A 14,594-nucleotide genomic window follows, 5' to 3' on the forward strand; every position below is an offset into this window, starting at 1 on the left:
GACTATTCTCTAGCCAGTGTTGTCTGTTTGTTCTTAACGCCTCTGTACGGGTTCTGCGAGTAAATGCTTGTGAGATCTCTCTGCAGCCTGGTCCCGGTATTCGCGTTACGGCTTGTTTTGCTGCTTAATCTGCCCTTTCGTTTCCTTCTATACCTGCATGTCCTGGGACCCATTGAATTATCGGATCACGGCCCCTCGATAGCAGGTCCTGAGCGGCAGTGCGTATGTCAGCAGCTATTGTCTGACCTGGTCCAGGTCTTGCATGTTGTAGCCTGCGTATAGCTGCTTGGGAGTCGAGTAGTATGGTGATTGGTCCTTGGCTTTCCATCTCTCTCGCCAGCTGTAGTCCCTGGTAGACTCCTAGGAGCTCCGCATCAAAGACTTCTTGTCCTTTTCCCATTGGGAATGTTTTTGTCTTCTAGCAGCCTTGCTGGGCTTGCCATGCTATTCCAGCTCCAGTTTTCCCGTCTTCTAGCCTAGATCCATCTGTTCAGATAGTCTGAGTTGCCGGGGCTGCCTGAGCTGCCTGGAGTGCTTCCTCTGGAGACTCAATAATAATCTGGCCTGGGAAGCTGTTTTCCGAGATCTGTATTGAGGTTTCGAAACCTCCTGAGGGGTCTACTGGTAGAATCTTATTTAGCTGGCGTACTAGGTGTTGGCCCAGTGACTATGATCCCCGGCTTGATTCTGCCCAATTTCGGTCCTCTTCTGGCTGTTCGTCGGATTGTACGTGCTGATCCCCTTCTCTAAAACTGACTGGAAGAATTTGTCTTACTGGGTGGTTCTCGGGTGGACCTAGTAACCGGATAGTATATCCTAGCTGTCTAGATTCTAGTAGACATTCCGCTGGTGTTAGACCCGCCTCCCGAATAAGAGGGCCGATAGGGGTAGTTGTGAGCATTCCCGTGATTGCCCGAGCTTGTCGATTAAGTAGTTGCTGTACCCCTTCGAGCCGGTCTTTCTGGCCCTGCCACCAGAGCTCTACCCCATATAGAGCTACTGACTGCACTGCGGCTACCTAAATCCTGCGTACTAGGCCTGGGGGTAGGCCCTGTCTGCGACACAGAGACTGCACCCGGGTTTCCGCTGTGCGGGCCTTCCGTAAACACGTATTGTAGTGGACTTTTAGATTAAGGCCTGCATCCAGCCATAAACCTAGCCACCGGGTAGCTTCTTGGTTGAATGAGACTTGGTGCCCCTCGACCACTATGCGGGCTCGCTGAGTCTGGGTCCTGAGTTCCTGGCCCCGTTTTCGGGTGAAGAGGACTGCCTCTGTCTTCTCTGCGTCAAACTGGACTTTATGCATCTGGCCCTAACTGATCGCTACTTCTGCTGCCCGCTGTAGCATGTCGCATGTTCCTTTCACTGAATACCCTGGGGCTAGAAGACCTACATCATCTGCAAATGATAAGGCCTGAACCCTTGGTACTGCTGTCTCTATAGCCTCAAAGACCCCGCTGAGATAGATGATAAAGAGGATTGGGGACACTGGTGATCCCTGAGGGACACTTGAGTTGATTGGCTGTTCCGAACACTGAATATTATCGATAACTAGCTGAACCCTTCGGTCAGTTAGAAAGGATTGTACTCAGCGTATGAGGTCCCTATCTAGATTGAGCTCTATCATCCGGGCTATCAGTCTGGCCGGGTTAACATGATCAAACGCTCCCTTTACATCGAGAAAGAGGGCTCCCATTAGCTGTTTCAGGCCCCACGCCTGATAAGTTCTTTGTATCAGACAGGCTATGGCATCTATAGTACTTCGGCTCTTTCTGGATCCCAGTTGACCCGGGTATAAGCTCTGGGTAATTTCGCAATGGTTAGCTATAGCTTCTGCTGCCACCTTTTCTACTACCTTTCCTAGGCAGTTGAGTAGACTGATTGCCCGGTAAGCCTTAACTTTTGTGTAGTCTGGCTTATTCGGTTTCCGCAGCAGAATACCTTTAGCTATTTTCCATATTTCCGGATGGACGCCTAGCCTGAAACACTGCCTTACCAGAGCTATTAGCCGGGGACTGTCCCAGTCCCATAGTAGCCGTAGAGCTCTAAAATTCAGCTTATCGATACCGGGGGCCTTTTGAATAGCTTGGTGAAACAGTGCCTGTTTGACCTTCGCTTCATCAATCTGGGTGTGCCAGGTCCCTGGTGGTAGTCGCTCGGGGTCTTCTCCTTCCGGAGCACTGGAGAAGTATATGTGGAAGCTCATTAAGGAGATTCCGGAGTGGCATAATTTAATTCAAGAATGATCGGTGTCAGCACATCCGATCTTTTGGGGCTATCTTAGGTAGGTCGGTTTTTGTGTGGTTGGCTTTTATCGGAGTGACTGGGTTTGGATGTTATGTAGGGCGATTTATCAGGGGTACTTATACATATGGTTTACATCGAACAAGTATAATCAGCTTCGTCTTTATTCATTACACATGTTTTTAACAAAGATACAAAGTCCTCGATCTAATTAGTTGATCATTTTCATCAATCAATCATTCATCTCCCGTTCTCTTCATTCTTAGCACCTCTAGTCGTCTATAAGTGCCATGTGCTAAGAGAAATAATATGGCTATTCCAGGATAAATACTCAGTCCCTCTGTTTTTATTCAAGGAAGTTATAGATGGTATTCCTCATTGTCCTCTAGACTCCGCAAGACCAGATCAGGGTCTCGAGCAATCGTCCGTATTCTAACATCTTCACTCTGACCGAGCAGCCACGACACAGCAGCATACTCACTCCGCGCCCGCGCCGTCACCCACCAATATACCTCCCCACAAAGCAGTCGCAGCCACAGCATGAACAATAACAACGCGGGCTCATCCTTCTGCCGAACAAGCATGCGATACTCATGCGAAACACGAGGTCCAAATGCCAAAATGCTATCTAAACTATTGGCGTTGTCTCTCGTCAGCCCGAACAGATATGACAAGAGCTCGAGAGGGACATAATATGCATTGTTCTCCGGAGTACTCTGCGACGTTACCTGGCACACGTCGGCGAGAATCGAAGGTATCCGAGATCTGCGCTCCGATGCACTCCCGCCAGCAGTCACACAAAAGAGTGTGAGAGGCGGTACATCGCCAAAGTCACTTTTCAGCCGCCAAAAGGTCTGGTGAAAACTTTGTTTTAGAACATGGGATAGATACCCCATGCCCTCCTGTATCATGTACCAAACAGAAGACTCCGTAATGGATGCCTCGTCTTCTTTGAACACCCACGACTGGAGCATCGTGTCTTCTCGTGACGTGAATGCAACCATGTTAATAACCAAGCACGTAGCGTAGACCAGCTCGATATTATGGGCATCTACGCCCTCTTGGATCACTCGATTCAGTAGCCCAGACGCCTCCTGGGCATGGTACCTGAATGCCAGCTCGTGGGACCGGCCCGTCGGGTGAAGGTACTGAATATTTCGCGCCGACAATGCAAGAAGAGCATGCATAAGCATCGGGGTAGCAGCACAGCCCGGCAAGAGAAAGCGCTTGGCTATTACCTTTCCCGCTTCCGAGGCAAACGACGTATCGACACAATGATCGAAATTCCGGGCTAGGTATGCATCCGGCGTCATAACGCTACCATTATGCATTCCCTCATAAGGCCCATGTCTGATCTGATCGTAGCCACACTCGACCAACGAGCTCGAGACAGTCGCCACCATGCGGCAGTCGTTGGGGAGTGGAACGCTAAGAGTGTCATAAGAGCAAGACTTCCGACGAACCGAGCACCGCTGACACTTCGGACGAGCCTCGTTGCACTTCACCCGACTTTCCTTGCATGAGAAACAGCCGCTGCGAGATTTGGCGTGTGGTCGTCGTCGTCGGGAGTCTTTTGCCCGGGTATCGGCGGATGCTTTCCTCTTCGGCGCCGAGGGCAGACGGAATCTCCCTAGGCCGCTGACTTCGAGAGGCATTATGATAGGATCAATCGATGAATGGGTCAAGGATCTGCTCCTCCGTGCTTATGATCGGAGAAGGAAGAGGTCAGGGGAGAGACAAGAGAGGAAGAAAGAGCAAGAAGGGACCACGGGGTGGAAGAGAGTGGACCCCCGCTAAGGCCCGAACAGGCAATTCTCGTAAGGCCGGTGGGGCGTCCATGCCCTAACTTTCAGAGACTTGTATCATGGACCACGGAGTACTCAGCGTGGTGGCGGAAGGGAGGGGGGTTGATGCAATATAAATATGCTTCATTGCTCTCCATCTGATTCTGTTTCGCTCAGTTCCTGCACTCGCGCATGTCTTAGCCCCCAATACTCAATCCAGTTCTACTCTGCCTTCTCCCTAGTATTCTAGCATACAAGATGGTCAACGTTGCAATCGCCGGAGGAACAGGTGGTGTTGGCCAAACCATCGTGGAAGTGATGGAGGTATCTCCACACCAGTCCTTCATTCTCTCCCGACAGGTAAGCCTCTACACCTTGTCCTTTCTCTCAGAAGCCAGCTAACAACCCCCAAAACAGTCGTCTAGTTCGCCAGAGAAAACAATCAAAGTGGACTACAGCAACATCGATGATCTAGCACAACTCCTTGAGCAACACAACATCCACACAGTTATATCCGCTTTCGCTATCGAAGGTGACTCGCTCGCCATGGCCCAGCGGAACCTCATCCAAGCAGCGGCTAAGTCGAAGACAACCAAGCGATTCATCCCGAGCGGCTATGCCATTGTCTATCCTCCTGCGTGAGTCTAAGTTTTAACCCTCATCCCATCTTTCCATCAACCATTACTTCTCAGGGATTGGATCATGATCTAATGGCCTCCTATAGCGCAGTCGAGGTCCTCCCGCAACTCAAAGACCATTTCCTGGCCCTCGACCAACTCCGAGAGTCCAGTCTTGAATGGACCATTTTCTACAATAGTATCTTCCTCGACTACTTTAGTACTCCGGCCATGAAGACGAACCTTAAACCGAACGTCTTCGTCATCGACATAGCCAACAAGATCGCTGTCATTCCAGGGGACGGCAACACCCCTGTCACGTTCACGTATACGTATGACCTCGCTCGGTTCATAGTTGCGGCCTTGGATCTGGAAAAATGGGAGGAAGAAAGCCGTGTGGTGGGTGACGAATTGACTTGGAATCAATTCGTCGCGTTAGCAGAAGAATCCCGAGGTAGGCCACAGATCCATATCTTGGTCTGGCCAATTGCTTACAGGTAATAGGCGCCAAATTCGACGTCTGCTACGATGACGTGGAGAAACTGAAGAGATTCGAAATCACTGAGTTGCCAGGTCATCAGGCCTTGTATGACTATTTCCCCAAGAAGGCCTTTCAATGGTTCATTTCTATCTTCGAGCTTTTTACAACCGATGGGTCTTCGCACATTCAGCGGGCTGGGTGTTTGAATGATCGATTCCCGCATATCAAGGCGCTCACTGTGAAGGAGATGCTGGATTTGTACTGGGGACGGGGTGAGACCAACTAACATGTGACACTTATGGCTAGTCTATCTGAATACATTAGTGGTACACGGGAATCTTTGATTATCGTTCCGTTTCTTTCATATCGACTTTATCCTGTTCGGTCGGGACGAGCTTTTTGCCTTGTCCTTCTGTGTTTTTGGCATTCTCTTTCATGGTCAGGGAGGCCGGACTGACTTGAATCCAATCATCATTCTCACCATCGCCACGTCTCCATGTAGAGGAGGTTTTACAATTCCCATGTCCGCCGAAGAGCGAAAGTTGGCGAAAGAGGACTCTTAGGTTAATTAACAACAGTAGCTAGAAGACATAAGTTGCCAAGCGCAGAATGATGCGTTTCAAGTCCCACGAAGATTTCCTTACAAGTCAAAGGCAAGGCTATATAGACGATAATATCGGCATAGAAATGCTTGGTCATTTTACTCAGAGAGGCGGACCTTGACTATATACATGTGGCCTGGTTGACCTAAGCTACTTGCTAAACATAACCAGAGTAGACAGCCGAGCCACGGCCGAAACTCCAACATTCATTCCTAGGCTTAGAATTTCTTAGAATAGCACCAAATACAACACTTTAGCTTCTCGTTTGTCGGACCGTCACGGCAAGGACAAGAGACGCTACACAGAAAGAGGGTTAGGTGCTCGGTGGTGAGGGGTGAACGCAGTCATTGGAATAAACTCGAGTATGGCACAAGTCGAAGTGCCCTCCGAGGCAGTATTTCGAACCTCCAGATCCATACATGGCGTCCCACCTAGCTTTGTATTTGTCTGTCGTTTCCAATGTCATGTCCCCTGGCGTTGGATGCCACGCAGGCCATCCTCGAAAACTTCACCACGGAAATGTAGGGGAACCTGTCACCGCAAATGTGACTTCAAACCAAAGATCCTATGGGAGCCAATCCTCGGTATCATGCACGCCAAAGCCAAATATTCTGACCCGTACTTCTCGAATAAACGAAGCCAAGTGGGTGTTTCTCGTTATTTTCGACAATGGGGACTCCGCCATAAGTTGAAGCTCCAGGTATCCCCGCACGATGCTTTGAATCTTGATAAGATAGTAAATTCTGTCGTCAAGCTTGTTCTTGAGCGTCAGCGATCGATTCCTCCCGCGAAGCAAATGTCAATGCCGACTCACCTATCCGAAGTATTGGCACCCCTGCGCACAACCTAGGAAGCTACTCGCAAGACCTCTTCGCGAGAGGCATAGCCTACAAGTGCTTCCTCAAACAGTCTCCGTGCTCCGAACGGGGTCGTCGTAAACAGAAGAGACTTGAGAGGAGCCAGTAGACACAGGTGATGGGGGAGGCGAAGGATCAGAGCGTCTTCTGCGGCGTCTCACATGCGATTTGACCCAAGATGTGCAGCCAGCAGGACGGTCGGAACTCCAGAATTCCGAGCAGGCCAGAGCAGCGGCGAAGGCGCACCCAATGACAACAATCGGAACAAGGACCAGAGCAAGCACAATGATCGATGTCTTGTACTTATTATACACGGCTTTAGACATGTTGGCTTGGAAATACAAGGCACTGGGAGTGGCCCGGCATGTAAGAATTGGTAAAGATAATGTTTTTGTAGCCCTGGAATGAGACAGTGGAGATGGTGTAGGGCCGTCGGTCTTTCCATGCGGCTTTTTTGAGTCGCCATGCTGACGATGGGTATCAGTTTCCGGGGGGAAGGAACAACCGCGATCGGTCATCCATCAAGCGTAGACGATGTTGCGCATCAGAATTATAGCAAAGACGAGGTTGAATCGAAAAGTAAAGATCATTGAATGTGGCATTGAATCGACTGACCAGCGGTATTGGGTATAATGATAAACAAAGAATCCGAGTTACTCATGTGCCTCCTCCACTACTGGAACGATCATATTCTTGACTGTTGTCAATGTGGCATCGTCTAATCGGGAAAATCGGATCTGCTAGTCCTGTGTTAGCTTCTTTGTTGATCTCAGGTTGGATTGCAAAGCTAACCATTTCATCGGTCCCTCCGCGAGAAGCAGCACTGCCAAATAGCGTCGAATCCGAATGACTAGCCTCAATCTCGTGTTGCACCCGCTTTGCCCAAATTCCGTCCCAGTGCCAGTCGCCGGGGAGTCGCGTCTGCGGGCTCCCGCGTTTGGCATTATAGCCCAGGCTAGAGTTGCCGCTGTCCTTTCGATGGGCTTTCCATGCATGCCAAGCACTCGGGTTACCAGCAGCCTCCAATGGTAAAGAGTCGAGGACGATCTCGTCATCAAATGTAGAGCGAATGTAGTCTAATAATTCTGACACCGGAACAGATTGCACCTTGTCCTCATGTTGAGATACAGACGAAGTATCGATCTTGTCGCCGGTAGTTCCATCGCCCTCGCCTTCCGACTGCGGTTTCGACGAAGAGGGGTCCACGTTATTATGAACAGAGCCATCCTTGCTGGCTGCATCCGTTGTCTCTCCTTCAGCAGTCGAGCCACGCACGCTACCTGGCCCCAATGAAGCATTTGAGCTGGTACCGTTGCGCCTGGCTCGGCCAAACCAGTGGGGAAATCCATGACGGAGACTGAACCCGCCCGGGGGTAGTCGCTCTTCGTCTGTCGCGCTCACTGGATCTTCGCTGGACGCATTGGTACTGAAAGTATATGTGGTAAGAGGGACGATAAGAGGATGGAAAACATCGGTCGCGAAGGTGACAAGAGGCGGGAGATCGGGATATGAGGAAGGGAAACGAATCTGAAAGCGGAGGACGGCGCTGGCATAGGGACCTGGAGAGAGACCCGACGGCGTGATCAGCTTCTTGCCCACTTCAATGAATTTGAACGGGCACTCTCTGGAGCAGAAACAGACATACCAGAGCGTACAAAAATTACTCCGATCCACAGAGTAGGGTCGTTAGGGGCGATGCTCACATATGTGCCAGGAGGGGCCGCATGCTTTAGACTTGAGCTGTACTCGGAGCGATCAGCAGAGCATTTCCGGTGAAAAAGGGGGAGCCGGGCAGCCGAACTCACAATTCCAAAAGAAGCTGGTGCTTGCGGAGAGCAGCAATTCTGGGTAGTCGCGAGGTCGACATTGTGCGAGGTGACAATGGACCGTGAGTAGTCCGTCTGAAGTGTCGAGTCTCCAAGTCGCGCGTTGAGAGAACGGAGAGTCCAGCCAGACCAAGCCGAGCTAGTCCCTTTCGGTCTCTAGCAAGTCCGTTATCTCCGAGTGTTTTATGACTAAGCCATAGAAGAGGGCATTCCTGTAACTAACTATGTGCTAAAATACTCTACGCCCAGAAGAATTAATACACGATTATTGGGCTGCAGTACAAAGCAACGTGTCAGAATAGTGATAGTCGTTTGATTGATTAAACCCTTTATCAGACCATACGCCACGATGTGCCAAGACAAACCAACACCTACGCTCTATGCTAATAGATCATCAATCTAGGGTTGCGAGAGGATATAGCTCAAGCAAAGCTAGAGATTCTTTCCGTTCAGAATTGACCAGATGCGCGTTCCAATTCCTGGCGCGGTCGAACAATGCCCAAAACCGTCATGCCATCCCCGACGCCCTCGCAAATGCCTCCGGTAACGCCTTCTATCCACCAGGTCAACAGGTTCGAAGCCGCTATACCCATTTGTCCTTCTCGTATACTTAATATATCAAGGCCCACGTTCAGTCCACCTTTGGTTAAGCTGTCCGCAGCGCTGGCGGTTGCCGCAATCGTTCTCTCCGTAATATGATGGGACCGTTCAAACTGGTAAATCTTCCGTATCATGATCTTGATGTAAGGCATAAGGAAGTGTAATATGACGAAAAGTTGAAGGATAGCGGAAGCTAGCAGTCGATGGAGATATGATCTCCTGGGGATGTTGACGTTCGCTTGTTGGTTTGGACCGCATGTTGCGCCGGGAGCGAGATCCACTGTGGCCGGGATGGACGCTTTGATCTTGACGGGTAGATTGCGCCTGATTCTGTCAGACTCCTCCGAAGTCAGATCTTTGGGGATGGCGTCGAGAAGATAGCCCAAAGCATTTATGTACATAGACCGCACCAGGCGACCGTCACAAGTTGGTTGTTGGGCTTCATAGCATGCATTCTGCAGGAAACCAAGCGCTACGCAGCTGTGTTAGTATTTTTGTGTCGATGGAGATGTTTGACAGATATCAAAATCCCCGGAATAATACAACTTACCTGGGACTACGCGACTCCACCGTAACCCAGAGACCGCCTCGTACTTCGACTTAGCGGGATCCACGACGGCTCTATCAGTGACCTCGTTCGGAATGAAGACATCATTGTTAATCATCATGCGCTCGGCGAACAAATCTGACTCTTGACTAGTACAGGTACTGCTAGAGCTTGTGGGACGTTGAGCGTCAGAGAAAACGGTTTCCAAGTCTGACTCAAACGAGGCCGATGAAAGTGGCCGGATTTCAAATTCTTGGGGATCGGCTTCCGTTGGTAGTGCGTGAGGATAATCGTTCGATTCAGTCGACCGGTCAGTCGAATGATACAGACGGGGTATGTGATGCTTGATAGATGCCGAGATAACAGGTAAAAGAAGTGTCAGCCCAGGTAGATGGACATTGATGTCGCCCCAGTTCTTGCGTTTGTCCATCTCTTCTATCGGTGCGAATGATAAGAGCGAGCAGGTGAGGGGTTCCGTTGGAGCACGGCGATAATGCGTATTTCTGACGCAGGAGGTTGCTAGATCAAAGTAGGTAAACTTAACGAATGCTCATGGACAATCAGCCATGGTATAATAGCGAGGATGCAGTGACATGTGCGGCCATAACTAATTGAAGATAAAGACCTGTGGTATTTCAGATGAGAGGTAGAGACAGTGGCAAGTGAACCCAGGGCGCAAAGACGAAGAAACGAAAGGAAAAGAAAAAGAATAAAAAATAGTCGAGGGAGCAAGAAGACAGAAAACGGCCGAGCATCACATGTCAGCCCATTACGAGCCCCACGTGCCTTCCCTGCCTTATCTTAAGCGCTCGGCCTATCAACACTCCGATTTGCACGCCCTCCGAAAGATCACGATTGTTTCGAATTGGATTGCAAATGACTAACTACAAAATTACGTTGCCAGGTATAAAAGCAGTCAAGGGGTCATCCGATCCCAGCATCCCGCTCGTGTCATGCTCAAACCGAATGTGACTTTTTTTCATCGACCTCATTAGTGCCCCCCTGTACTTTCGCGATTGTCAAACAGTTCCAGCCTTAGCTGGCACATCAGACTCCAGTCCTACCAGGATGCTGGACTCCCTGGGAAAGCCCCAGTTCTTCAAGGGGAGCAGCATCCGTCATCAAATAATCCGGTTGTTTCGGAGGACTGGGGATGGCAATTGGCGCAGACGCAAGATTAGCAGATGCCATGGTTCCTAATTCTCCTGGTTCAAATCCACCCCCATTGCCTCCGCTCCCCTCATATTCTAACCCTTGCAGATCTTCCAAATCAAGTTCGTCATAATTTTGATTCAATCGTTGGAGAAACTCCGGGTCGAACCCCATTTGTATGAATGGGTCAGCCGGCCCACTTAAAGCTGTCGAAAAGGATGAAGGTCCAGCAGAGAAACTGCTTCCCCAGTCGGTGGACAGCCCAGAGTGTGTAGGGGGAGGCATCATCCCGGCACTACCAACATAGCTACCAGCCGAGCTTCCCGGGATACTTGCAGCGACAGAGGATTGACCAGTGCCCGGTAATGCTGGGCTCTGAAGGCCAGATCCAAGATTGGCTGGGCTAAAAGGTTGTTGGTAACGCAAAGATCTAGCCGATAGGTTGGTCTCTAGTGGAGCTCGACTCAGACCACCATGCGCCGCGAAGGGAGGGCGCATGCCTAAATTTGCCAATTGGATGTGATCTGAACCGGGGACGACATCGATGCCAGTGTCGCGCTTGAGAATGCTGAGCCATACGGGATTATCGGCGCATGTCTGGTTCCAGCGGTCGTCACTACCATAAACAATACGACGCGCTTCATCCTGCAACATCAGATCTGTCGGGATGACGCCCGAAGCCCTCTGGTTGTCAACGTATGCTGTGAGTTCGAGTTGGAGTCGTTGGAAGCAATTTGCATCGTTCGGTACATTGAGATCCCGTGCCGAGCGTCCTTTGATATGTGAAGTCGTGTAAGGATCTAAGGTGAATCGTTCTTCGCCATTCAGATACGGTGGCATGGCATTTTCGACCAAGCTCTGCACGAGCGGGTCGAAACCCCAGTCACCTTGCCACTGGGTCATGTCGGCACCATTTTTGAAATGCGCAGCCAGATGATCGGTTCGGCCTTTCCAAGTGGTAAGAATTGTTCCACAAAACCCACATCGAGATCTAATCTCGCAGGTATTACTTCGCCAGCTGTCCATCGAGGAGTGGAACTTCACGTTATGCATCAATCTCAGATGTTGGTTGAGGTGGTCCTTTCGATAGAAGGTCCGCTCCGTGGGGGTCTTTTCCTGACATGAACTGTAGTTGTGCGATTCTAGATGGTCATTGTCTGGGTTTATTGCCATACAGAAGACACAACGATTGGCTCCGTCTATGAAAGCTACACCTCCAAAGGGTGAGCAGGTCCATTTCTCCAGAGCTAAGTGCAGCGACTTTTCATGCCGCTGCCAGTCATACTTTGTTTGGAAGGACTCGGCACAGAAGGTACATTGAAATACTCGAGCGCTTTTAGCCTTCTGTTGGTTGAGAGTATTGACCGATGGGGAGGCTTTGCGGCGACGGCGACGCTCTTTTCGATCCATTGAGCCAAATGACCCAAGGGAAGAGCGATGGGAAAAGGCAGACGCAAAGGATAGGTCAGATATAGACGAATGACTCGCAGAACGACTTGTTTCTCGACTGCTGATGGATGGGGTATGAAACATATTAGAATTGGCATGGCTTGAGTCATTGCTAGACCCAGCCTTCCGGAAAGGGTAAGGCACGTGACTTGGCTGAGACGATCGGTGCCGGACAGAGTCCAGCGACGTGTTGACCAGGGCACGCAAAATATCCGTCTTAGTAGCAGGTTCGTTTTCAGGAGGAGAGTGCTTCCAACGTTCCAGGGGTGTCATGAGTGTGAGGTCCAAAGGTGACTGTCCGGGAATATCCACGGCCCCGGGAACGGGAGAGCTGCTGCGCGGGGGCGGTCGAACTTTCCCACGCCGTCTAGCGTTGGCAAGCCAATTGCAGATTTGAGTGCGCTTCAGCCCCGTACGTTGCTTCAATTCGTCTTTCTCGCGGTCATTGGGGTAGGGATGGTCGCTATGGTCTTGGAGCCACGTCTTTAGAACTCGGACTGCGTCCCGTGAAAGCCGAGAAGTACTTTTCCTTCCCCGAGAGTCGGTGTCTTCAGGAAATCCAATGCCAGTCACCGATTTGAGTGCCTTTATGCCGGTTAAGCCACCCGTCGGGATATCAATATTCTCGTTGATTGGGTCTAATGTGTCCAGAAACTTGCCGGGCGCCTTGGCATGAGTGAAACTGCACTTCCTATAGAGAGAAATGCAACAGGTACAGCCATTCTGCATCATGACACCCCTCTTCGCAACGAAGCAATCCAGACCCATGTTCCGGCAGAAGTCACAGGGGTCTTTGGCGGGAGACATGGGGTAGATGCCATCCATAGCCGCCGCGTCGGGCGCATCTTGCGCCGGTGATTTGGCGACGTTCTGAGTCGACTCTTGGGGATCATGAGGGAATTCCAGGTCTTGTTCTAGCGCAAGGGAGTCGAAGTTTGCAACGGCGTCGTGCTCGTCTAGCTCGATGTTGTCTGAAGCCACATCGTCGTCCCTCAAATGGGAGCCAAACGAGGCCTCGTCGAAGTCGAAGTACTCCATTGGCACGTGGTTACTCCGAACTAGATCGGAGACGAGTACGTTCCTGCCCAAGCAGATCAAGAGGGAAACAATCGTAGTCAGGGTAGCATCAATGAAGAAATGAAGTCAGAAAGGGAAACCGAGACGAGTTATTTACAAAGCAGAAGGGGGAGTGGAGGAGTGACGGATGGATGGGCATGTCAGCTCAAAGAAAAGGGTATGTTTTTTCGTCTGGGGTATCAAAAGCAAGCCGAACTGGCGCATGGACTATGCAGCCCGCAGGACGGACTGCCAGTACCTTCCACCAGGGTGCCCACTTACTCTGTGCTCAGGATGCGTGGCCATTGCTTTGTCCCTCTCAGTCAACCACGGAACGCGGCAAGGCTTCTGGTTCGTTCGTGGGATGTCGGTCACGTTGACTGCGCGCCCTTCCAATGACAGCGCCATTCCTATTTTGGTTTAGTCGTGCCTGTGCGGGGCGCGGAAGACCACACCCAGTCTAACCGCATGGGGTAGGAATGAATCACATCGTCCTTCCGACGATATCGGAGCTTATCAATCCCCTTCGAGTCCAGCATACCAGTGATATCACCAACACTGGATGATGTATATGTGTACGGAGTATGTGCTTGTGGTCCAGAGGCTAGATCTACGGAGTATGCGAAGGCACTAGAGTAATCCCGTATTCATGTCAATGATCCGTCAAAGGGACCGTGATGACGTGCCGCTACAACGATTGCACCATCTATCCAAGGCGCGGAGTTGGCGGCTTCCTCCCCATGCAATAATAAATCTAGAGGGTGGAGAAGAATCCTCTTGTCTGGAAGCTAATCTTTTCTTAAAAAGACATTCCGCCAGCGAGAGGGGTCACAACTCGCTAGCCTATCCTACTCCGTACCCCGTATTCATTTGTTGCCATCGTAACTGATCATCTGCTGGTGTTGGCTCGATTCATTTAGGAATCTACATTGGTCAATGTCAATGGAATCTTATCAGAGTGCATTAGCATAAATTGGGCTTTGGAGTAGTATGATGGTGTACAGTTACGGCAAAAAGAAGGATGCAGTATTTGGCTCGGCATATCTTTATATAAGGCACGTGCAAACGGCGGTCGGTAAAAAAACCCGAACCCTGATAGATAATGAACCAAAATTCACCGGGGAAAAAAAAAAGAGAAGTGAAAACTGGTGGCCTCAGAAGAGGCAAAAACAAAAAAGAAATGTTGACATGGTTTCCGGTACGGGGAATCGAACCCCGAGCTGCCGTGTGAGAGACGGCGATGTTAACCATTACACCATACCGGATGTTGATGAAGAAACCATTCTAGTTTATGCTTAAAACTTTGTTTGCTATCGTGTGTGACCAACTACATTGTAATCTGTACGAATCCCTCCGTCTCATCGATCTACATGGGTTGA

The 14,594-nt window shown here is 50.4% G+C and overlaps 5 protein-coding genes across 5 annotated transcripts; 1 reads left to right on the plus strand and 4 right to left on the minus strand.

Annotated features, from left to right (window-relative positions):
* Positions 1-2,603: 2,603 nt before the first annotated feature.
* Positions 2,604-3,899, minus strand: KD926_006062 (Zn(II)2Cys6 transcription factor domain-containing protein; the record flags this gene model as incomplete). The annotated part of the gene is made up of 1 exon (XM_053099034.1): positions 2,604-3,899. The coding sequence occupies one exon, from the start codon at positions 3,897-3,899 to the stop codon at positions 2,604-2,606; it is 1,296 nt and encodes a 431-aa protein (XP_052957124.1).
* A 387-nt stretch (positions 3,900-4,286) lies between these two features.
* KD926_006063 (NAD(P)-binding protein) lies at positions 4,287-5,412 on the plus strand (the record flags this gene model as incomplete). The annotated part of the gene is made up of 4 exons (XM_053099035.1): positions 4,287-4,388; positions 4,446-4,666; positions 4,753-5,099; positions 5,150-5,412. 4 exons carry the CDS (start codon positions 4,287-4,289, stop codon positions 5,410-5,412), a joined length of 933 nt encoding a protein of 310 aa, XP_052957125.1.
* Positions 5,413-6,629: 1,217 nt separating this feature from the next.
* Positions 6,630-8,452, minus strand: KD926_006064 (putative ubiquitin-conjugating enzyme; the record flags this gene model as incomplete). Its single annotated transcript, XM_053099036.1, has 5 exons — positions 6,630-6,933; positions 7,243-7,322; positions 7,378-8,183; positions 8,231-8,325; positions 8,391-8,452. 5 exons carry the CDS (start codon positions 8,450-8,452, stop codon positions 6,630-6,632), a joined length of 1,347 nt encoding a protein of 448 aa, XP_052957126.1.
* Positions 8,453-8,860: 408 nt separating this feature from the next.
* KD926_006065 (uncharacterized protein) lies at positions 8,861-9,988 on the minus strand (the record flags this gene model as incomplete). Its single annotated transcript, XM_053099037.1, has 2 exons — positions 8,861-9,483; positions 9,562-9,988. The coding sequence occupies 2 exons, from the start codon at positions 9,986-9,988 to the stop codon at positions 8,861-8,863; spliced, it is 1,050 nt and encodes a 349-aa protein (XP_052957127.1).
* A 617-nt stretch (positions 9,989-10,605) lies between these two features.
* On the minus strand, positions 10,606-13,197 carry KD926_006066 (putative homeobox and C2H2 transcription factor; the record flags this gene model as incomplete). The annotated part of the gene is made up of 1 exon (XM_053099039.1): positions 10,606-13,197. One exon carries the CDS (start codon positions 13,195-13,197, stop codon positions 10,606-10,608), a length of 2,592 nt encoding a protein of 863 aa, XP_052957128.1.
* Positions 13,198-14,594: the final 1,397 nt, after the last annotated feature.

This window comes from Aspergillus affinis (assembly GCF_023601865.1).
Source record: "Aspergillus affinis strain CMG 70 chromosome Unknown NODE_30_length_300691_cov_86_450199, whole genome shotgun sequence".
NCBI lineage: Eukaryota > Fungi > Ascomycota > Eurotiomycetes > Eurotiales > Aspergillaceae > Aspergillus > Aspergillus affinis.